The 25228-nt window shown below is 38.4% G+C and overlaps 1 protein-coding gene across 9 annotated transcripts in view; it reads right to left on the reverse strand.

Annotated features, from left to right (window-relative positions):
* Positions 1 to 25228, reverse strand: part of PTPN13 (protein tyrosine phosphatase non-receptor type 13) — a 125761-nt gene that overhangs the window by 94866 nt on the left and 5667 nt on the right. For all 9 annotated transcript variants that reach the window (XM_042796694.1, XM_042796692.1, XM_042796693.1 and 6 more), the window contains one exon: positions 3570 to 3689. In XM_042796694.1, the coding sequence (XP_042652628.1) occupies positions 3570 to 3684 (115 nt within the window). In that variant the 5' untranslated portion in view covers positions 3685 to 3689. Of the gene's footprint in view, positions 1 to 3569; positions 3690 to 25228 lie in introns of those variants that run through there.

A 25228-nucleotide genomic window follows, 5' to 3' on the forward strand; every position in this document is an offset into this window, starting at 1 on the left:
ATACACCCTCTCAGCAACAAAATAGTTACTGCAGATAATTAAACAGATGTAAGAGAAGGGCAGGTCTGGTATCGGTCTTTTCAAATCTCCAGATTAATCACAACGTCACTAGTACAACTGATGTCAGATCTGCAATTGAGTACTAGATTGTCCTTCTCCTCCATTTAACAGCTTATAATATGCTGACAAGACAGCTACCAGAGTTGATCTAAATCAGTGATTAGCAGCTGGGAATTTCAATCTAATCTTTCATTGCTTATAATGACTGAAATCAATTTGTGAAGTATTTTTAAAGAGTTCAACACCTGTTAGAACTCTAAGTACAAAGAGGCATAAATATATGCACATTTCTGTATCAGACACGGAATCACACATGGTATGGTATGTGATTAACTATCTAAGACATGGATTTTCATTCTGTGCTTCTTTTACTCAGTGCTTTGATATATAAGAAGATAGACTCCTTAGAAGACATGCAGAACTTTTATAAATCAACAAGTCATCAAATATGTAACAGAAGCTTTTTTTGGGCATTTTTCCCTAATTTCCTAAAACTAGTTTAAGTAACAAATTAACTGAAGAATACAGTTCTCAGTTTACAGAGTAATAGCAAGGATTCTCAACTTCAAACAGAATGCCAAAACTCTACCAGGATTACACAGATAAATAAATGGTTACTTGGGCTGGTAATTCCTTTAACTGTGTGTGGTTGCTAGACAGGTGGGAAGTTACTAACAAATAGCAATTTAAGAGTCAACAGTTTCCATGGCCTTTTTATCCCCTGCATTTCAAAACAGTTGGACCACTGACAGTTGAACAATATGCCTTATTTTTTCAAAGAAACTTCATATACAGAGAATGCTCAACAAAGCTTAGATTTTGTTACAGAACAACATGTTCAGGGAGTCCAGAGCTATACAAGGAGGAAGAAAAGAGCTCTGAGACTGGTCAGAGCTGAGAATACTGTGAACTTGCAGAAGCTAAAAGCTTGCTGCATTGCCCTCTGCCCAGGAGCAGTTGGTCAGTTCTGAAAAATTTTGGAAGTGCACCCTCTGCCATAGAATAGCTCTTCCATGATGTATGCTAGGTCTGAAATTTGACCAAGGAAAACAAGATTTCTCTAGAATCCCCTATTTGCTACAAGTCCTCTACAAATACAAAATAAAATTGAGTCAGACAAGTCTATAGAAGCTTCTGCATTCTCTGTTCCTACATCTCTGCAACACACCTTTGCGTGCCAGCACAGAAACTGATATTCAAGATTTCTAGATTGTTTCCTTAGTGAAGCCGAATCTTCATTAAAGACCTCCTGGGTATCCTAATCTTGCTGGGAGGAATTAGATTGCTTTGGTCAACCTTAGCTACATACTAAATGTCTTTTGTTCGGGTGTCTCCTGAAATGCATTTTACCACAGGGCTATATCCCAGGTTAATTAATGGCATGCAACTGAAAATAGTTTGCAGAACTAGCAGAAAAACTTAATAAAACAGCTTCATTTCCAAGAGGAGACAGATTCTTCTGGCACTGATTTTATCTGAATTTGTGTTTTGGTCTTCACTGATAGGAAGTAAGACCAGAAGCTTCTGCCACTTTCACCAGACTTGGCTAGGAAACATTCCTCAAAAGCACATACCAGAAGTCCTGGGGCAGATTTCAATTTTATGCTCTCATCTTTCAGTACTTGTCCCTCTGAAGGAGGGCTCACTGTTTTCTCATTCTCAATGCTTGCATGCAGCCTTCATAGTAATTCTGATAATTCTTTTCTGCACTACTCTCAGGTCAAGAAAGGGTAAACTCGTATTTTCAGTGAAGACTTCCTTCTTGAAAATAATTTAGACCTAGGATAAAGTCTTCAGTGGTTTCACTATTATGTACTCATGCTACTGTGATCTTTCAAGTGGATTTCAGGCTGGAGCTCAATGTGTTGATTCCTATAAAATATATGAGTAAGCCTCTAATTATTCAAGATCTCTCTTTCCTCAAGGTCTCACTTAGTCTCAACAATCCATCCTCTTAAAAAAAAAAAAAAAAAAAAAAAAAAAAAAATATCATTGCTCTGATTCTCTTGGAGAAACAAAGAAGAGAGAAGAAAGAAGATGGCAGCTTTCCCCTTCTTGCAATACAAGAAGCAGAGGGACAGGACAGTCGGTCAAATTGTAATATACTCAGCATTCCTAATAGGGAATGCTTACCATGCATGGGCTCTGAGCTCACTAGCAAAGGGCAAAAAGGAAATTTGTATGGGATATCAAGACCACCCATAATTTGCCTACCAAAAAATATTTTGGAGAAGTTGATAAAATTTCATATTTATACTAGTAAGTCAAGCTTGATCAGAAATGAACGACCATATAGCAGTTTCTGCCCACATCTGCCTTCTCTGGAGTCTTTGTGAAGTATCCAACAGACACTACTTTCGGAGGTTGTGCAATGTATGAGACAGACCTAGTATCCAACTTGATGGATTGTCTAAACCAAATCTTAAAAAAAAAAAACCAAACCAAAACTCTCTCCCAAAACAACTTAAAATTACATCAAGATTCAATATTTAAGTCAAACACATGCAAAAAATACAATAGATTTTGCCCTCAATAATGAAGATGTGCCCCTTGCATAGTGACATGGCAAAACAATGTCTGTTTTTAAAGTGTGAGCTTTGTATTTTCCCAAATAAAAGTGAATAAGCTTACATATGCATGCTTAGATATAAGGAGATGACCCCCATAAACTTGCTGAAATACTAAGTTGCATCACAGGAACATATACTCTATCTGAGGCCAGGTTAAAGATGTCACTAAAGTTCAATATTTGAATTAAGCTTTTATTGCTATAAAAAGCAAAAAAAAGGGGGAGGGAGGTGCTTAAGAATTTGCAGATTTTTAAGAGAAGAAAGGAAAACATAAGGAAGAGGAAAGGTTTCGTACTTAGACCTGGTGCTAAAACATGTAATTATTAGCAATATTGCAGATGTTCAACCTAGAGCCTACTAAGTTTGGGAGCAGGGGAGAAGAGATACTTCTACTCCTTTAAAGTACAACAAGTCACCGCATTCCTCTCAGTAGCTACGTATATCTTGCTAATTACAGCATTCCGGGGAATGATACCTAGACCTCTGGTCAAGTTTTCAGTGGCTCACCTTTGCCTCACTTGAGGTTAAATCTCTTCAGAGCTGACTGGTCATGACTGCACTGTACTGTACCTGTTTCTGTGTCTCCTTCAGGACCAAAGTGCTCCACTGGTCTCAGACTTATTTATCATTTTTTTTTCTATGTTACTATCTCATTTCAATGTGTCTAAAATAATACAAAGACTGTGGTAGCCTCCTACCAAAGTTAAGTTGTCACCACATGAAACTGAATGTGCTGTGGCTCCTGACAGAACATGAAGTCATGGTTGAAAACATCCTTTGGGCTGAGGTGCAGCTGGGCATTTTACCCAAAGATAACCTCAGAGCAAGTTATTATTTGGGTTTAGAGCCTAGGATGAACAAGCGAGTTTACCTATATGACATGTAAGCTTAACCAAGACGTTTCCAATTCTGTATATATGAGTGTGTAAAAGTGCTTACCTTTTCTGAATAGTTCTTGAAGGCTCTCTGCACTTTGATTCAAAATAGCCCATATTTCCTCTTCTTGCAATGGCCCTCCCCGAACCTCCAGAGCCTCTGCTAGTGACACATGCATGTTACCTAGGAAACAAGACAGACTGATTTAAGAATATGTAAGAGTTGCTTTCTCCTTGCATGTAGTACTCAAGTAGTAATAACCCATGTTCAGCTCTCAGTCAGAAAAATTCTCTAACATTAACAGAACCCATGAAATAAATACTACAAAACATTCCCCATGACAATAGCTTTGAGCACCTGCTATTATGAAGAAGAAAAACTTGTGTTCAGACAACAATGATTCATATTAGTGTTGTAGGCTACTAAATCAGTAAACTCAACAAGCTAGCATTAATCCAGAGGCTATGGGCAAGAGTTTGCTCATCAGTGCCAAGTTTATTATGTCTCAAACATTCCAAAGTTGCTGCTGAAAAGGGAAAAGACAGTTCTACAAGCAATGCATACTGTCTCAAGATCGGTAACTGATATCAACAGCTTTATATGACCCAATGGTACTGCTGGAGGTTCTTCCTCCTCCTCCCTCCCAATCAACTAGCCAGAGCCTCCCCATCAGCGTACAATCCTGGCTCAGATGTACAGTCATGGATATTAATCTAACAGTTTGCAAGGAGGACAGGCTAACTAGCTATGTTTAGTTTCCTGACTGTCTAGGCAGTTTTATGCCTTCCGTGTTTTTTTAATTCCAGATAACCAGGCTCATACCTGTATAATAGCAATATATAAGGCTGAATACATTGCAATTCCTAGCTGAAAATACAGGCTTTGAAGATACTTGCTGAAATACTATCCAGAGCCTTTTTAGCTAGAATTCTACTATGCTACTGAAACATTACAGATTGTTGGCTGCGTTTCATCACAGACTGCTTATTTATCCTTACTTCACACCTTGCCAGTTTTTAGTACTCATTTATTCTGCATATTTACTAAGCCAGATACATTTTCAGTAGCTAATGTTCAAAAGTCATCATCAAAAGATAATGGAAGGGAAAACAGATCTAGACCACAATTAAAAGAGAGATGAAATCTGAATCCCTGAAGAGAAAAATAAATACACCATTCAAAATAGAAAGCAAGTTATCAACACAGACTTGCAATAAATGGATGGACAGCCAGAGATAAATGTTTCTAGTCAGTATGAGGTTCATAAACATCTGAGACAGAGTGTCTGGTCTATCATCTGCAGCAGGTAATTTTCTGATTTCATGGCACTGTCAAATTTCAGTATGTACATCTAGAATCAAAGTGTGTTATTCAGATTAAAAGACCTCTTCTTCTCCTAGGGACTAAAGATATATGATCTACAAATGAAAACGTTTTGTGCTAAATATTCTAAAGGAAGTATACTGAACATAACACCACCACCAAAAATCCACCCAAGAATCCTTCTCTGCTACTCCCCTTTCACCCATCCTGCAAAATCCTGATTCCTTTCAGCTGTGATTAAATAATAGCATCAACTGTTCTGTAGCAGATACAAGCTGATTCTCTATTTAACGTCACTACAGAGACCATAGGCATGTCTGCTCAAACTCCCAAACATGTTACATCAACAGTGTAAGAATCCTACAAAAAACAATTTCTTGATCACAGTAAAGAAGTGCATGAATATCCACCCAGCCACACCAGCCTCCGCTGTAGCAGTGTAAGCAACAAGATCTGCTTCTACATTACAGATAGCAGTAGCTTGTCAAATAAAAACAAACGTCACAACACACCAAACCCAAAACATTTCAAATTGGTTTTGAAAGCCCAAGCAGAACACAACAAAACATCAACCATTATAAACACAGCCACATGCGAAATGGCACCAGTTGGGATTTGAGTGGGGCTCTCATTGAGCTGTATCTGTTTCAGTAACTATTTGGTAATTTTGTTTTCATTGCTTTCCTGTAACTTTTCTTCCTCAAAACTATCTTGAAGCTGCAGTGCTTGTCTGTCACAGCAAAGATCAGGACAACACATTGGTTGTGAAGATTAAAGAAACTTCCACAAAATGGTTCTCTGTCACAGAGGAACTGACTGAAGCAAGTTGGGGTGAAGTGTTTGTAGGGAAATGCATGGCCAGAGTTCTCCATCTGTACAGTCCAGCTGTGGGCTGCCAGGCACCATTAATTTAACACGATGAAGCTGACAGCAAAAGTGCCTGGCTCAAAACATACTTCTTCCTCACTAGTTTGTTTGTGATGGATGTTTTGCACAAGGAAGGAGAAATTTGTAGGAATTACAATGTTTGCAATGCACAATTCTTCCAAATTTGCCATCTCTTTTGATTCTGGGAGCCTTCAGTAGTGTCTTGTCCTTTGCGAATACAGAAGCTGAAGTGTTAAGTGCTCAATGAATACAGAAGCTTTAGGTTCTGTCTAATGCCTGAACACTTCGATAAATTGCAACATAATGACATATTACGTAATTTATGTAAGAGAAAAAGTTTTCAAAGCTTTTGTGGAATACCCTATCAAAACTATACAGACAGCCCATCTTCACAACTTAGCCCTCTAATTGCAGTTACGTCCATGGCGATATAGTTGTACAATGTTCACTTCCCAATTAAAATGAATTCCCATTCGAAATGTGTATTTAAACTCCTATGGCTAGGAGTTCAGAGAAGGGAAGCTGGGGGATAGAAATAGAAGACAACAGACCAAAACCAGCAACCTCATAAAATGCAGGAAAGAAAAGACAGAGCAAAGATGAGTTATCTCCACTAAGGGTAAACTTTTAGCTGATTTCAACTGAGCAAAGAGGAGCTAATCCAAGGAGAAAGAGTGAATGAGTCTCAAGAAAGCTGAGTAGTATTGGCCTAAAATTACAGAACGCAAAACTGCAAGTAAAATGAAGATTTTTCTCTTGTACTAATGGTACAAACTAGTCTGTTTCAAACTTCCAAAGATGTTCCTGGCTGTCCCTGTGTTTTTCAGGGTATCAAGTTGACTGGCAAAGAAATCTAGACACACTTGCAGAGTTATCAGTGGACTCTTAGGTTCCTGTCAGGCCACTTTCTTGCAATGAGTCCTCTCCCTGTCTCCTCTTTGTGTAAGGTAAGATCTGTCGTGCTGGCATCATGTGCCCTGTTACTTTCACTCTTTGTAATAAAAATGGACAGATCAAAGAACACTGGAAGATGCACCTCCTATGGATGAGTTTACTTCCTTTTTTCTTGGGACAGCGTTACGGTGGCATCTTAATACAAAGTCACACCACTGCTTAGCTGGAGATGGGTTCAGGAGGCTTACAAAGCTAAGCGCATCCAGTTCCTGCACCTTTTTTCACAAGGTGAGAAGTCCAGGTGAAGTCATGATCAGGAGGCACGTCAAAGGGCTGGGTGGTATGAATGAACTCAGCATGAACTGTAAAGGCGTGGATTCCCCATACACCCCAAAACCACACAAGATCATAGCCACAGAACATCCAAAAAGGGACATCCACACAGCAGAGAACACAAAACAATGTAGGAAGACAGTGGACAAATTCAAATAGCTAAGAATAGAGAAGAATAGACACGAACATTACTTTCAGCTTGCTTGCTATGGGACAGAATTTACTCCTAGACCATACAGGAGTACAATTTCCACAGGAAAGGAGTTGCATCATGTGGAGGCAGCTCTTTTTTGCTCCAGGACAAGAGAGTAAATTCAGGTGTAAATCATTTGTAGTAACAAGCCCTGAGTGCAATTTCTCACCCTCCACACCATTCAGCCCTAAGCCATACAGGCAGCACAGTTCCAAGAGAGAATGCTGCTTAAGCCAAAGGCCTCTTCCGTATCTCGAATGCTTCTTTTAAAAAGCCTGTTTACCTCATGAGGGCCAACAGCCAGCTCCTCCCTCTAAGGCAGACAGTTTACACTCTCCTTGATGAGTGGGACAGGTAATTCTGTCTCTTCCCTGTAAAGCAGGCTCAGTAGCCTCCTCACTCCTACTCTACAGTCCCAATAATCCATGTTAAAAGCACCTATGGAACATCCAGGCAGTGCCAACCTGGTGCACAGAGGCAGCCCGACACTTCCTCAGTCCAAGGTAAGAGGGAAAGCACGACAGGAGCAGCCCTTCACGCCAAGTAATACTGTCAAAGTTACTATTTGCAAGTATATACTTATTTTTTTCCTACAACTTGCGAAGTTTACAAAACACTTCACTTTTTAATTATTTATGTATGCAGCACGGAAGTTAAATGCTCAAAATTCTCATTTCCCCCACCAACTTTTTTTCCTTATGCACTTTAAATTTGAAATTGAAGATCTCCGATAACAACCAAGAATTAGGAAAAGTTTGATGGCCTATTCTTTCCAGATTTTATCGAACTCTTGCCAGATGGAATGTTAAGAAGCTAATGTAATAAATGTGTTTAATAAAGACTATAATATCAGTATTTTTTCTCAAAAGTTCCTAAAAACAAAGTCAAAAGGTGAAACTGCTTCAACTTTACCATTGCTTGACATATTTGTGTTTTGGTTTTAGTAACACATATCCCCTGTTTTTTCGCCTTACCTTCTACATTAGCATTTTTCCCCATGTTGTAACTTCAGAACCAAAACTTTAAGTCAAAAGCTGTGCCTTTACAACATCAGCTAAGATGTCTGCAGTACCTCATACTTATTTGATGCCTCATCCAAATACACTGCCAAGAAACATGGAGAGCAGCTGCTCCAGACATACACTCTGTAGGTTATTCAGATGTGCTGGAAGCAGTGAAAAAAATCTAGAATATAAAAACACTGTTAGAGTTTCTAAATAGTCACAGAAAATACTCTAGTACTTGTTTTTATCCTTTGACATTTTAAACACAGAAAAGAGATAGCAAGAAGGCTCTATATAAATACAAAACATTTTCTGTGACAAAAAACACCACCTTTTTTCTCCCATATAAACCACTGCTAGCTGACTTTATCTGTCAGAAGTATGTGCATTATTGCTCCTTTGCTCCACAAGTATACTTGGGCGAAAAGTGGCAATTTCCAAGGAGCACTTTACTCTTAGTGGATAAGCAAAAAGCCCTTTTTCAGCCTCTCCTCTGTAGATACAAATGACTGAAAGCAGAAGGCACATTTAACAAGACAATTCTGTCTAAAAGAACCTCTTAAAATCCACCTTTCTAAAAGCCATGATTAGCTGCCTCAAAATAAAACACTGACACTTTTATTCAGCACTGACTGACTGTGAAATGCTTTCTAAAATCACTCAATATGCACAAATCCCAGTGAAAGCAAGCTGGAGCTCTGGAGCTTATACCTGAACAGTTTTGAAAGTCTGGCCTCTCCCATTTCAGAACCTAAGCATCTGGAATCATTACCATGCCCTGTAATTTCAGAATGCTGGCATCTACCCTATTTATTTACATTGACCCACATCTTACACCCCTGAAGAAGACCTGGAATGCATCTATCAACTGGTTTATCCTCGATAATACTGTTGCTGAAACTGTGCTTACGTGAGGAACCCTGGAGCCAAGGTAGAAAGCGTGTGCTTCCGTAGGATTTGAAACCCTATTTTCAAATATGCACATACTTAGACGTATGCGCATAAAATGTGTTTTCCTATAGCTGCAGGTCCAATTTGCATAGACTGACCACAAAATAAGGCATTATTTGCAAACATTCAAGTCAAGCATACAATCAAGGTAAATATACAAGCTAATCAAGTCAACCATGTTTAAAGAATTTTTTTTTTTTAAATCTTGTTCTCAAGTTAATAACTGCACATTATTCTCATTTATTGTCTTGAAGGATAAGGAAACAAACCCTTGTGCCATGACCACTTTTTTCACTTCTATAGATACAAAGAGGGGACAGAAAGCACCCACAAGACGCAAATCCCATCTTCCCCTCTCTTTTTTTAAGCCTCTAAACAGCTGCCAGAAATCCTGTGAAATTAAGTTTTTGCAAACAAACACACAGTGGTGCTTTTCATTTAATCAGCTGCCTGATAATATTATCTTAGTATAAGCACTATTCCTTTCCCCTTCATTTTGGAGAGGTCAGCAGAGATTAGTATTAACACCCAAGAACTTCCTCCCCCTAGTTGTGGAAGAGATTAGCTTCTTCCACTCACATTTTTCCTTCTATGTTCTCCTCTTTCTCTTCTGTAGACAGACAGGATGAAATGTCAGCAAAATAGTCCCACGCTCCTGGGCCAATCCTCAAACTATATCAAGAAAATTTCTTTCAAATTGCATCTCCTCTTCAACTGATAGCTTGCTGCTTGAGCTCAAACATCCTAAGTAAAGGAACAGAAATGAGCTCAAATGTGTGACAAAACACAAAGAACATGAGGACACTCCCAGAAGCATAGGGCACTGTTGACCGTTTGTTTGAGCATACAGTGATGCTCTCACACTCACTATAACAGATGAGATGTTAGTATTTCTCCTTCCAAAGCCTTCAATCAGTCTTGTGTTCCCATGTCTGGAAGACAGAAGGATGTGACATATTGAGAATCTTGGCTCACACCTCTGGGGCAAGCAGTGTTTATTTCACTTGAAAAGTGCTTGTTTTCTTTCCTGGAAGGTGGAAAGAAATCAGCTTTTGGCATTGGACTGAACTCGCAATGGAAGACAAGCAAGGGTTATTGCTTACTCCCTCCTTTGCTTTTCTGCCTCTCTATCACCAGAACCAGATAAACTTGTTTATCTGAGGCTTTGTGTAAGGCAAACTAGTAAATCCAGTCTAAAATGTATATATTAATCATGAAAGTCATATTTTCTAGGCAACTGTAGAATGTTCTTTCATACATCTGGGTAGCTGATGTTTCACATCTGATATTAAAATTGTATTCAGAAGAGTATATAATTATCACTACAAAGTAAGCTTAATCCACATAAATTGAGGCATGACTCTTGTATCCCTCTCTTAGTTTAATTGTCAGTGTAAGATCCTTAGGCAACTCCCTTATTTTGCTGTTGATCTGCTCCACCTTGGAGAGGCACGTCTCCTTGGTGCATTTCTCATACTTGCAACTTTCATTTTAATTGCTAAGTAGGAACAGAGGACCTGTGACTAAGACAAGCTATATAAATGGAAAAGCAAAAATTTCAGGACTGCGGAACAGCTTGGCAATAGTAACACTTTTCAAATAGCAGATCAACCAATAATACCTTTATTCACACCTTCATTGGCATCCTTCCATACAGCTTTTTTTCAGTGCACTGTGACAGTAATGCTCTTCACAAAGCATACTGGGGTGCACAGCTGTTGCTAGGTCTAGGTGGGTGACATGCATTGTCGCCACAGCAGGGACAGACTACATTGGGAGAAATGGAACTTCCAGCTTTGGTTCAGCAGTTATTCCACTGTTGCATGTAAGAGATACACATTCCTCACATACTATAAAAAGTTCATGACTGAAGTCTGTCCTTATTCACTTGCAGGTCTTAGCACAGCTGAAGAGGGAATGGAAGTTATTGTCAGAGGAGCAGAAATAGTAGCACGCACGTGATTTAAATATCATGGAGTCACTAGGAAGCATTATTCTAAGTCAGTAAGTACTACTTCCTGACATCTGTGGCATTTTAAAGGTATCTAAAAGTAAGATAATGAGGCTCTGATGAGCAAGTTAAGTAAAAAGTGACAACTGTGCAGAGAAACTGTTTTTTCCATATCGCTGCAAAGATTATTTTCTTTATAATCTGCCCTCAGTGTTTGCGAGGAATAATGATCAAATATTTAACACCAAGACATAAATTGCCACAGACTAGGAACTCGGTGATTCTAAAGTAAATTTCACTGATTTAAAAGGTGCAAATTAAGCCAGTATCAACAGATAACTTCCCTAATGGATAAACTTACTCTAGAGTCTGTTTTTAAAAGCTTATCTTAAGGTCTGTCCTGGGTAATGAAGTGATACAAATTTTACTACATTAGATAAATCTTCTAGTACTGAAGGCTTCGGATTCTATTAGATATTAATCCTTCCAGGCTCAGTAATGTGGAATAGTACCTTGCTTTATAAATGCCTCTTCTCAGTATGACAGCCCCTTGCAGCAACATAATAACAAGCACAAATGAAGGCAGCAGAACTGAAGCAGGAAGAAGCTAAGCACAATACACCAAAAGAGTAAGTCTCCTCACATTTCTTGGATGCAACATTAGAAAATCAACTTCAGGAAGCTTTACAGCTTTTTTTTTTTTTTTAAGTCAGAAACTCTCTGATTTTCAACTAAGTATAGAAAAATCATGTTGTTAATGTGCTAAAATACCGGGAAAAAATTAATTTTTTATACCCAACCTTAGTAATACAGAAAAGTGTCAGGATTGTAGTATATTTGTAAATCACTGCTAAAGTCAACATACGCTTAACAAGTATAAAGACTGACCCCACCATTCATTATTCCAAAACCAGATTTTAATCCTATAATTCAACACATCCAATCATTCAACAAATGGCTTTGCTGTTGTTATGGTGGGTGAACTGCAGGCTTCACTTTGTTTTATAAACTTCCTCCCCCTCTGTGGGACAAGGGTAGGTGTGAGCAAAAAATCTTTGGCAGCCTCCTACGTTTGACTATCAGACATTTTTGGAAAATAAATTAGCAGAAGAGATACTTTACTATGGCACCAAACCAGTTTCTCCATAGTTAGAACAATCTAATGTATGGTACTCAAGTGAGAAACATACCAGCTTCAGAAACAATTCTGTTGTGGTTTTAGTTTGAAAGCAGCACCCTTGCATACTCACAACAAGCAAGTAATCTGCTGGGAGGGAGCATAATTTCTGTACTCAACCACAATGAACCTCTAGTATCCAGAGGACAGTTCCTACTAACAGCTACTTCATATGTCCTGCCTGGGAAGGAAACAATATCCAAAAACAGAAGAAAAACTGGCCGCCACAAAAACCAAATACACTGAGTTACAGAACAAGTTTGAAAATTACATCTATCTGCATCTGCTTCCTCCAGCACTGCTTTACCTTAGGCATATGGTGGCAAAGAAACTGCACTACTACATCACAAGGATTTTTTTGTTTAAGTACACATTTAACTCAATATGAGAGCTAGCAAACTCCCATGTGCACCACCCAACCCACCAATATTTCTACGAAACTGCACCTGTATGTATTATTTTGCTATGAAAAGAAAAAAAAACACCTCAACCAATTTAAAAGTTACCACCTAGCAAGCGTTCTCTTCAGCTAATCAGCTGTTACAAATAGTCCAATGGCTTTCTTACACAATGCCCTAAGTCCATCTACATCCTCACTCACATTATTTCTGCTTATGACTCTTGGTGAAAACAGCTGATGAGAGTCCAAGCAATTACTGATGGAGATGAACCATCTCCCAAATAATAAAGCTCTCTTCAGCCATGACCCTGAACTATGTTTTAGTTCCTAGTACCTGTGAGGAACAATTCTGAAGCAGCACTACAGCCGGTAGAAGTGATCATGTTCTCAAACTTCAGGATGGCTGAGGATGGACACTATCCATTTGGAAGGTCTATGCTGCATCATGTATTTGATACTCAAGATAGTAATATTCCCAACTCTTTGTAAATTTAGACTCCTTTAAGCAACTGCATATGCTCTACAATACAGGGAACACCACAGAATGCCAGGACTTGCAGCAGAAAAAAATAAATGTGCTGCCTGCCCAGACAGTTATGATTTTTCAGTTAATTTGGGGGGTGGGTGGAAAAGGAGATATGGCATAAGGAATAGAACATTATGAGGTCTGCTGCTAGATGACACTGGATATCTTATCCGTGAACTCACCTGTCTGGGAGTAAAGCTATTACTCACACAAGTGATGACTAATTCTTATTGTGAAAGTATGAATTTCTACCCTGAAAAACAGACAAGACAGAACACAGGCCTACATTTCAGCTGTCAAGAACTGTATACGCAAGAGCAGCTGCATCTTTAGGACCAAGGCTGAAACTGAGAGATCCTTGCTCTACTTATCTGTATGTTGAAGAAAACAATCATCCAAGCATAGTAGCAAAGATCAAGTCTTATTCAAAAAGCACTGCATTTTCATCACTCCTCAGTAGCAGAAAAATAAAAGTAATTTTGCCTTCAGAGAGTCTTTCTCTACTCAGACATAGTACAAGGCATGGTACAATGCATGAGACTTTTTATATGACCAAAAATACCATGAAAAAGTCTACGGTATATTGTCCTTCTATTCGGTGTCAAAATCCGTACAAAGATTTACGCTAAATAAATTTTAAGCAGGGGGAATCAGTGACTAACTTTGTAAAGCAACTTCACACATTTCCAAGTGATAACCAACTTCAGGTGAACTACCTCTTCAAAACAGAGATATCTGATGATACCCCGTTCTCACACTGAGACCCCATCGGGAAACATGTACGCTCCAAGGAAATAGCAGTGATGTGAACAGGCAGCTGCCTGGATTTGACTTGCCCGTGGAACAACTGTTCCTACACAGAGCAATTGGAAAGACAACAAATGATAAGCTGCTGCCTCATAACACTCTCCTCAAATGACGGCAGACTGATTCTAAGGAAATGAGAAGCACTGGCAAGTGAGATTACATACCTGGCACTCTGAACTTTACGTCAGCCTTCAGGAAGGATGAGCTTTTCATAGTGCACAACCACGGGAGAGTGCGTGTGTCCCCACGCGTATATATGTACATATACATATATTATGTTACCATCTATCTATATACAATGTATATGTGCTTTGTCTGCACACGTACATTCCATAATATATATAACATATATATGTTATATATAACAGATATACCAAACAATTCACTTCTAAGTTTCTCCTGCAGGAAAGGAGTAAAATCCTGAAGGACAAATGGAGTTATAAAGGGGCAGGAACAAGAAGTCAACATGAACTACCTGAAAGTCTTGTCAGAGGCCTATTAAAGGTTTTGGCCAAGGCAGGTTTAAGGCCAAGATTCTGTAAGCAATTCTGTAAGCATCTGTAAAAACAGATTTGATACTAGCAGATGGGCTGCAACTCTAACAGACCTCCATCTGTCCAGAAACCATCTCTTCATGCTACACACATGGTACTGCAAGTGTAGTGCTAACCAGTGTTAAAGGGTAGAACCATTTCTTGAGAAGCATTTGAATGTCATTCATCATCTGTGTATATACTTGTCCTCAAAGAGACTTCACATTGAGTTCTTCTCTAAGTGACTAACTTTCCAGAGAAAAAAGTAACCTATTTAACTGCTACTTCTTGAAAGCACTTAGCTGCTGTTCAAGCGATATAAAAGATGTTTCCCCTTTCTGAAGTGATGCTTAGCTGTTGGAAATTCATAAACGTGGTCCTTGGACAAGATAAATTTAATTTTTTCACCCTGTAACTGAGAATCTGTCAGTGTAATGTAATTTAGGTGAACTACCAATAATGTCCAGACATGAACTATATTGAACAGTATTTGGTGAAACCAATAACAAAAAAACCACAACCCAACTGGATAATATAGATGATAATTGAGCTGAGTTAAGATGCACACAGTGCAAACACTGAGATTCCTTCTTCTGCTTAACACCTGCTTGTCCCAAGCATAGAATCTATAAGAATTAAGATGATCTTTGGCCTCTCAGACTGCAGATCCCTTCTTTCTGCACTTCCTTCCATACTCACACATACAGAAATTAATTTAAGACTGAAGTTGTACATACTCTCTGCATATACACTCCCAAGAAGTAACCAATCTGCAGGGTACATAAAAATCTGAGACAGAGCAGAAAACATGCAGCCATGCAGCATATATTTTCATGCTGTGAAACAGAGCTTTTACCCAGAAAAAGTAAGACAAGCTTTATAGGAAGAATATTATTGCCTACTGGTTCATTATAAGATTTCCCAAAATTCTCAACTATCTTCTGGTGTTTCCAGTATTTCTCAAGCTCTCAAGATGTTCAGGTTCTCTGTTAAATCTATCCTTATCTGGGTTTTCAAGCACATTACTCGCCACCATCTTGCAGGTATTGAATAAATGCTGTTTTTTTAAAGGCAGACTTTCTTTATGCAACCATCCAGAGTTGATCCATTTCCTGCAACTGATAAGGCATATCAAGATTCATCTACTTGCCAAAGTGCAACTGAGCACCACGATGCCCTTCACTTACCCTTTCCCCCTCAGGAATGGGAAGAAGAAAATAGAGCAAATGGTTTGGGAATCGAGATAAGGACAGGGAAGGGTGGCTCACTTACAGTCAGGGGCAAAAGACAGCCTCCTTAGGGGAGGGAAAAAGAACATGACTTCAATTCAGACACTAACAACATCAACACTTAACAGACAGAGTGAGACAGTGAGAAGTGTTGCCACATCTTAAAAACACCTCCCCCCACCCCTCCCTTCTTCCCCAGGCTGTTTTGTTACAAATCTCTCTACCTCCTCCCTCCCAGCAGCTCAGGGGGCAGGGAACAGGGAGTGCAGTCAGTCCCGCCACTTATTCTGCCTCAGGAGATGTCGGGGGGGAACTCCTTGCATTCTTTCCCTGCTCCAGCATGGTTCCCCTCTCACAGGAAACAGCCCTCCATGAACTTTCTCCAATACGAGTCCTTCTCACACGCTGCAACTCCTTCCGAGATGCTCCAGCGTGGGTCACCCCCACGTGTTGCAGTCTTCCCAGCACTGAAATACAACAATGGGGCTGCTTCTTCCCACAGAGTCCCAGCCTCTTTCAGGTACAGTCACCTGCTCCCATGTGGAGTTCTCCACAGGTGGATCTCTGCTCCACCATGGACCTCCATGGGTGGCAGAGGGGCAGCCCTGCCATCTCATGGGATACATGGGGGTTTCTGTTCCGGCACATCTTCCCCCCCTTCTTCTACTGACCTCCTCACAACTCCCAATGGTCCTCTCCCAGGTTCGCCTTCTTAAATACATTATTGCAGAGGCACAACCACCATTGCTAATTGACGTGGCCTTGGCCAGAAGTGGGTCTGACTTGGAGCCAGAGGACCTTCAAGAAGCTTCTCACAGTACTCACTGCTGTAGCCCCCTCCCCTGCTACCAAAACCCCCACCATACACACAAACCAAGCACACTGCTGTTTGCCCATCTGCTCCACTCAACTCTGTAGATGTTGTACAGACCAAGTATTGAGAACAGTACAGTCCACGTGAAAACTATCACCAATTCAGCAGCATGTCTAGAGATACCTATCAGTTGAAAGATTCCACATATAACATGAAATTTTTTGTTTACAGATGCTTGCTTTTTAAATGAGCTCTTTATGGAGGCCAAAATCTTCCCGAGCAGCTTATACCAACTAGTTTAAATCCTGCAATTAGGTGGTTTTAGCTCCAGATTAATTGGTAGACAAAGCCACTTGAAGACTTGGAATGCCTATGGTTAAGAAATCATGATCTTGCTTTAAAACACGAGTTGACACAGCACTTACTTTGGCTTTGTACCAAAATTATACAATCAGAACCTGCCCGGTTAACTAGAGTCCCTCAGCTTGTCACTGTTCACCACACTCCAGAAAAATATATAATCATATACTGCATGATTCAGTACGCTGTTTACAAATGAACGTTTGTTGAATTGACTATAATGCCCCTTGAACAAATTTCTAACACACACCCAATTTGTGATTCATCTTAAATTCAAAGTCTATGCGTAATTTATTCAGTCCTACAGCCATGAGATTCTCCATGTCTTAACTGCCCTCAAAAGTGATGTGATTATTAGTCCTTTTCCTTTTAGATGGGAAAACATGCCATTCTCTTTCACAAGAGGTTCATCTACCTGTTACAGCTGTTCAGCTTGAAATCTTTACCACGCTTATGGTTTCTGAGCCAACAAAGTGAATGAGATTCAGAGTGTAAAAAGGGCCTTCATCACAAAGAACATAAGCTTCAGTATCATTTGACAGCTACATGAAAAATCTGCAAGGGTGATTTACAGAACTCTTCACTAGACTTTCCACACAAAACAGTCTGTGCAATCTATAGTAAAGACAGAAAGATAGTCCATGATATAACTGACTTGATTTAGCTTCACACTCTAGGATGGACAAAGACTCCATCTGATCATTATCTGCACTCCATAATATTTTGGTACTTGCAGAGATTACAGGACTGAACAAGCTACAGAAGATGGCATTGCCAAAAAAACAGGAAAAACAAGATAGCAGCACCTCCTCCCATGACATAATGCCAAGCCTGCTGTTGCCAAAACGCAGAGCTCAGGGAAGTTTTGCTTTGTCTGGATGATAAATACATTCATATTAGTAGAGTTACAGGACAAAGAGCCATATTACACCCTTGGCTGCATAACAAGGGCAAACTAGCAGAAACTATTCCTCTACAGGCCTAGAAATCGTGAGAGGAAAGAGAGTCACAGCATCATCTTGCTTTTCTTTTAAGAACATTCCTATGAACAATAATGGAAAGCTAGTCAGACTGAGGACATACACAGATAATGCCCACATACAAATTATACTTGCCGTATTGGAATGGAACCAAGCAGAAGGTCATATTAACCTCTGAACCCACTGACCTAGTGAGGGATTAAGTGAAAGGAGAACAGAAGGATAATGTAACAGCGCTTGAATCTTTTATTGATGCAGCTGGACCACAAGGAGTTAGACCAGTTAAAGAATGCATCAAATTTTGCTTCCTTCTCAATCAGTTTGATAATTCTATGTATAGCAGCTTAACTTTGTAACTCTTGTTTCATGGAGACCCAACAGAACACTAACTAGATCCACCTAAAATAAACATAAACACTACACCAACACAAAAAAAAAATTCATCCCCCCAAAACTTAGGAGCTCAAGCCTTATACGTTATGGTCTGTATACAACATGTCAGCTTACTTTCTTTCCATACAGGCTAGAACTTTTACAACAATCCAATTTTTCTTCCAGTCCTGAATATAGTATTTGAATTCTAGTCTTGCAAATTTAAAAAAAAAATGGGTATGTTATAAAAAAATATTATTTGCAATTTTGGTATATAAATTGCATAAAATTCTAATAGAAAGTTCTGCTTTTAGGAAAAAACAAAAAAAAAAAAAACAAAACAGAAAACGATAAAATTCTGTGTGAGAAAAAAGATGGGCTGAAGCTCCTCAACTCCTATTTCCATCTTTCCTTGCTAAATCAACACTGGAAAAGAAGTGAAAGAGATTACTCAGTGATACAGTACAGAAAATTCATAAATGTAAGGCTTCAAAAAAGCACTTGGGCAGTAGTCTGAAACAGATTTCAAAACTTTAGTATGTTTTATCAATTGTTTCAAAACATTTCCAATATTGATATATGTTGTCTTGCTACCATGAATTACCTATAAACTTTCCTTATAAAATACTGAATATGAATGAGAGTTTACCAAACTGGACCAGTTGTATTGGCTTACGTCAAGCTGCATACACTTATCTGAGAAAGATTAGTACCAGAAAATCAGTGGGAATCATCAAGGGTTCACCACTTACAGAAATATCCAATTTGATATTAATGAAAGAAGACTAGGAGAAAAAAAAAAAACAGGGAGGGAAGGAACAAAATTTTACAATCTTGAGATTTAAGTCTCAAAGATAGAAGAATGTAGTATCTTCTCAGTCCATAGTGGGAGGAATAATCCATAGATTCCTCACTGTGCAGAAGCATAGAGGCTGGAACCAAGACTTCATCAGACAGTAGAAAGAGAAGAACAGAAAGAAAGCATGCTTGCCCAAAAGCATACACATACGGTTTTAGCCAAGAGAAATACTCAACTTACAAAGTAGCAGTTAGGGGCACCGGAAACGTTCACGTAAGAAAAATAAAATAAAAAGATCACTATAGATGCCAAGTCTTGCTGGCAAAGCTAAGGCGTCCTGTGGAGCATTACTGATTAACTACAGGCGAAAAATACTTTTTCCTCAAATAGTTATTTGGAGTGTTTTTATGATTTGGTTTACGCTAGTGGTCATTCTACATCCACGAACATGGAAGCTGAGTATTACCCCAAGTTGCATTTTAGAAGGTACAGATTTACAGATGGAAATTTTGAGTTTTGGCAAAAAAGATTAACTGAAGACAGCTGGCACTAACATAGCCTTTGCCTTTTATCATGCTGATGAGCAACCTCTCTGATTTTTCAGTGATTGTCTTCCACTATAATTAAGACTTCTATAAAAGTGGCTGTAAGACTTGGCCCTTTATTTGATACCAACAGTCTACAAACAGGCAATAAAAAAAAAAAAAATCCCAGTTTCTCCAGCTGACAGATGGGGGGCAAAAAAGGAAGAAGGAAACCCAAATTTTCCCCACCCACGAGTCACACACAACTTACAGTTGCTCTATATCAAAGAGCTTGCTGGTCACTAATTACAGCCTCTGTCACACAGAAAAATCTGAGCTCCACAAATTATTTAAAAACAGTTTAAAGACAGTATACCTTGGGGTTCCAAAGCTATTATAAAGAGCAATTGCTCTTATTAGACATATATTACTTCTTGGCACAACAGTTGCATTGTGTTGTTTGTTTTGTTTTTAACAGGCACTTATAGCCTATCATTGCAAATACATCATAAACCTTGAAAGAAATGTTGTCTACATAAAAAATAAATTTATATATAAATTATTAAAGTCTAGACAGGCAACAGTTTCTCTTCCACTTCTCCAAAACCACTGAAGAGGGAAGCAGAACAAACAAATTTTGCATCATCATCAGACTTCCCAACCAGCAGTTCGTATTACAGTGAAAAGTCAAATTCTGTAATCTTCAATTCTTTAATATTCTCAAAGCAAAGGCAATGGGTGGGACAGAATTAGTGAGAATAATGCATATATCAAAGAGTTCAGTTAATGTCAAGCACAGAAATATTTTCTATCATATTGCAAACTATATTCTGCATTGTGCAAGCACCAGGGAAATTTCCACATACCACATAAAGCAATTTGCTGATTCTATTCTGCTCTTTAATGTTCAGTAATGAAAGACAAAAAATACAGTGTCTAACAATATCACAAAACTAAAGGGTTTGCATTGGAAAATGCTCTTTTTGACTATTCTATGCTTATTTCAGCATGCAAGGCCAAAGAGTGCACACAGCAAAACAGCACATGTACTAGTAACAGAGAACAAGATTCTGATATTGAGGCAATCAAGAACAAAAAGAATGACTTTTATCATTGCAGAATGCCCTTCAGTTCTTAAGTAACACATTTCTCATCTGTAAAAGAAATCAAACTATTTCTGCCATCACAAGTTGGTTTTTATTGTGCTTCTCATGTGATATAATTTAAAATTACAATTACTTATATAATCTATTTTATTTCATCAAGTAGTATATTTTCACTTTCCTCTTTAAGAACAACTAATTCCACAAGTGAAAGTCTGTAATATCACCAAGGTGTTCCTGTCTTTCTGTCCTCTCTTCCAGAGCAACTACTTTTTCTAGAGTTGTATGCATGAAAGCTGCCTTGATTATTCGACTATCCCTCCTTAAGGGGTCTGAAGAAAAGGGAATAAGGGTTCCGTGACAGAAAGGATGAAAAAGCAAGGAACTGCAGCTTGAACCAGACAGCTCAACGTCCTGTTTGCATTTCTTCAGCTAGTTAGAAAGCTAGCAAACTTATTCCATCTTTCAGGTACAGCCTGAAACAGAAAACCTATTTAAAGAGGTCTTAAAGAGTTTAAAGAGGAGCTTCCTAGTTCTTTTGGTATTTAGAAACCTAAGAATTCTCGTATACTCAAGACAAGAAGTACTATACTGGATCAGACAATCCCTCTGGTCACCATTTTTTGGCAATCACCAGTTTAGAGAGTTCCTGAGATAAAGCTTAGGGCTGCACAATCAAATCTAATAGTCACTAATGGTCTCTGGTCTGTTATTTTCTCTAATCCCTTTCTGAACACGTTTACACTTTTACTCCACAATGACATCTCGTTGCAGGAACACAGCTATAATTATGCAGTTCACCAAGAGTATGTGCTTCTGTTTGCTTTGACAACAGTAATGTATCTTCTCAAATTTCACTGGAGAAGACCATGCCAGAAGTCTTGAAGGACCCCATAATGCCTCACCCTCACCCGACTTTTACCACCCACTCAGCAGTAAATGTCTGCAGCTCCGAAAAATAACAGAAAATGTTTTCTTCCAGCAACCTTTCCCTATCACTACAGTAACCGATAAATCCAAACAATCTTCCAGCACACAAAATATTTTCTATTCTGAAGACAATGAATGCAAATAAAATTACAAAATTGTAGTAATAAACTTTTTGATATTTTCCTTGTATTTTGAGACAAAAACCCCCAAAAGTAGGCTTAAGGTTTTCTTCCTTTACATACCGTATTCCTCAAATTCACAGAGGATTGAACTGTAGCGGGGAGCAAGGAAAAAGGGAGAAAACTGTTCTTGCCGGAACTTTTGCCAACAGATTAAAGCAAACAGGAGTGCTAATGTGATACAGTAGTATCAAAAATTACTGAAAACAAACAAGAAAAACTCCAGAGTTAATTTCTACAATGTACTACACTCTTCTGAAACACTAGCTTCTTGTAACAATCATCCTGAGCATACACATTTTAATTTGACACAAAGGAGGTTTGCAAAGCTATTTCAGTAATTCAGTTCTACACATTAGACCCTGCGTTTAAAGCTCCAGGCTGATTTGGCTGTTCCACACGTGATATAACTGAACTGCAAAGCCACTCAATAAATGTGTCTATAGAGCTGATGAAACAAACTTTCGTCACTGCCAGCTGGCAAATCTTTATAATCAGAAAATCTTTACATTCTTTATTAAGGTCATTCAAGAGATTGCAATGATAGGGCAAACTGAAAAAGTAAGCTGCTCAAAATTTAAGGTTCTTGGGCATTAACTTGTTTTGCTAAGCATGTACATTTGCCAGATAAATAACATCAGAAGAAACCCCTTTCAGGAAACATAAGTCTAAAGTTTTAGGGTTTCCTCAAAAACTTACAGTGTCTATTTCTTGCAATTCTTATTAAATGGATCATTAAAGCAGACTTCCCTGGCAAATTTCTGATTTTTGGAGTTTGAACAATCTTACAAATAAAAAGGGATGAGGGGGAACAGTTCTTTAAAAACAAAAAAAATACAAAAACCCCAAGAAAACAAACAAACAAAACACCCACACCACACATCAGATAATTATTAACCCTTGAAGGCCTTCAATATAACCACTAAGCTGTGAGACCCAAAAGTACTTGCAAGTTCAAAGGTCTGGAAACTCATCGCAACCTTTATCAGGAAGAAACCTCAGCTCACAGAAGCCTCCACCACCAGCACGTGAGATGATAGGGACATTCTGGTAAGGCCCATAAACCTGGATTAGAGGGAACTGAAGGTGCTCCAGCACCCGTTGAATGAGCCCACACTTTTTTTCTTATTCCCCCACCCCCTTTTTTTTCCTCTACCTTCCTTTTTTAAACTGTGTGCACTGCCAAAAACCACGTTTTTTTCTAATGTTGTTTTCACAAGCTATGCCTTCTAAGTCGAAGTCTTCCAGGTATTGTACAGGTATATTCTAGCTAGCTTTTTAAATAATTTCTTCCTTTTTCAGATACAAGCCATTTAACATTTCACAACTGCTATTCCTGTGAAAAAACACTTTTTCTTAATTTACAGACATACAGATATATATTGCATTGTCTATTCTAATGTTACGTATCAATAAGGATGTCAACAGCATTTGTATTCCACTTGTATCCTACTCAAATTTCCAGTTAGCAAGGAGATACTCATTGCTCTTCAGGGTGTATCAGTTCAGATGCCAAACACCAGCATGCACAAATGCCAAAGTTACTTTTACAAAAAAAATATCATTAAAACCTTAATTTTCCCTAGATGGCAACTATTTTTTTTTAATATATATATATATATATATATTTCAGTGGATTCATTAGATGTGTTATCATCTTTTGTTGCTACTTCTTGTACAAATTTCTAACACTAATCAATAAATGGACTTTTTCTGTGAGCATTTCTGAAGCTGTCTTTCAAATGGTTAAGAGGAGATTCCTTCAGGCGCAAAGCACTGGCCTAAGAACAGAGAAAAGATAACTGAAGATATACAAGACCTCTAAAAGACAGAGTCTATGAAGTCAGGACAGAATCTCTTTCCTCCTAACAATTTACCCAAGATGACAAATCCTTTACTGAAAAGTGCAGAGAGCTTATTGACAAATAAATCTGATTAATACATGCAAATGGGCAATACTCTCTTATTTCCTATAAGTCAAATTAATGTGAAGAAGTCCAGTTTTGAGACTTACACAAGATGAAAGCAAACTGGCTTCAGAAGAACAAACAAACAAAAAATGCACCTCAATCATTGAAAAATAGTTAAAACATACTAAGGCACTTGAGAGGAGTACCATAACAAAACCTCTAAAGGAAAAAACAGTATTTATCACCTGTTGAAACATACCACCTAAGGAAGTTGCATATAGTCTTTAATTAGGCTGTTAGAGGGATAACATAACCTAACCACACAATTGTCCAGTCAGTGATGGATACTATAGAGATGTCTCTCAAAGTAACATATGTGCTTACTGACATTAAAAAGTAAAGAATAAAAGTAGCAATTGTACCACTGTATCAGTCGTTTGCTTGCCTGGGATTCAAGCTCTCAAGTCAATTCATTAAAGGCAAATACAGCTTTGCACTGACTTGGGAAAAGCCAGCTATTACTTCACTGACCATAATCTTCAACACTAAGAAGGAATTTTCCACTTACTGATTTTACAGTAGAGATATTAAAGGCACTTCCTTTTCCTTCTCTAACTTTTCTCTTTGCTGAAACACTAAATTGTGCAAAGAGAGAAATGGGTAAAATCAGAATTAAAATACTATTGCACTTGATGAGTTGTGACAATAGAGGATGAATCAGCAAGATTTTTTACAGTACCAATACTGTGACGAACCAGCTAGGTAGAAAATGTATATAAAGTTTAACTATTTATATAAGACGTGGATAAAAATCTAAATACTCATTTTTTTTCATGCCTCTATTAAGGCAATATGCAAGTCCAAATCTTTCGTCATTTAAATCAGGTATGACTTTGCTAGGAAGCACGACTATTTCCAACAGTTTCAGTTTCAAACTCTAATTTAGTCCCCTCAATCTTTTAAAATTACAATACACAGAAGAGGTTAGCAGGAAAAGTCAACAGCCCCATCAAGAAAGATGGAACACATTTAACACCAAATAAGATTGCTTACAAGTTTAAAGTTTTGTAGTTAATATTTCAATAGCAATGTCCTTCAGGGTCTCTGAATACCTGCTGTGCAGCAGACATGCCTTTACAAGTCAAGCAACATTGCATTTCCCTGGTGACCCTAAGAAAGCCTTGGAACCACCAGCATCACAAGTTTACTGATGTTTTGTATGCCCTCCTTGTAGCCACTCATGTTTATAGGAAAACCTGAAAATACAGCAGCCAATCTACACACGCTATGGAGATGCTAAAGAAATTAATATTAAAAAGGGAAAAATCCTCATCCAAAACATAAAATTAATCACTGGGAACCAATTCCCCTGCACAAACAGGGAGCTGCAAATAAGAGTGTCTATAACCCTTGAGATAACGAGATAAGCCATGTTCTGTCTGTACTCAGTAATAACTTAGAAAGCCTTTGCAGCATTCAGTTCCTTGGGATTTTTTTCTGTAAAAGGCTTTGAGGGCCTGCCCACTACCCAAGTACAACACT

The sequence above is a fragment of the Tyto alba genome, unplaced genomic scaffold (genome assembly GCF_018691265.1).
Source record: "Tyto alba isolate M040663 unplaced genomic scaffold, T.alba_DEE_v4.0 Super-Scaffold_23, whole genome shotgun sequence".
NCBI lineage: Eukaryota > Metazoa > Chordata > Aves > Strigiformes > Tytonidae > Tyto > Tyto alba.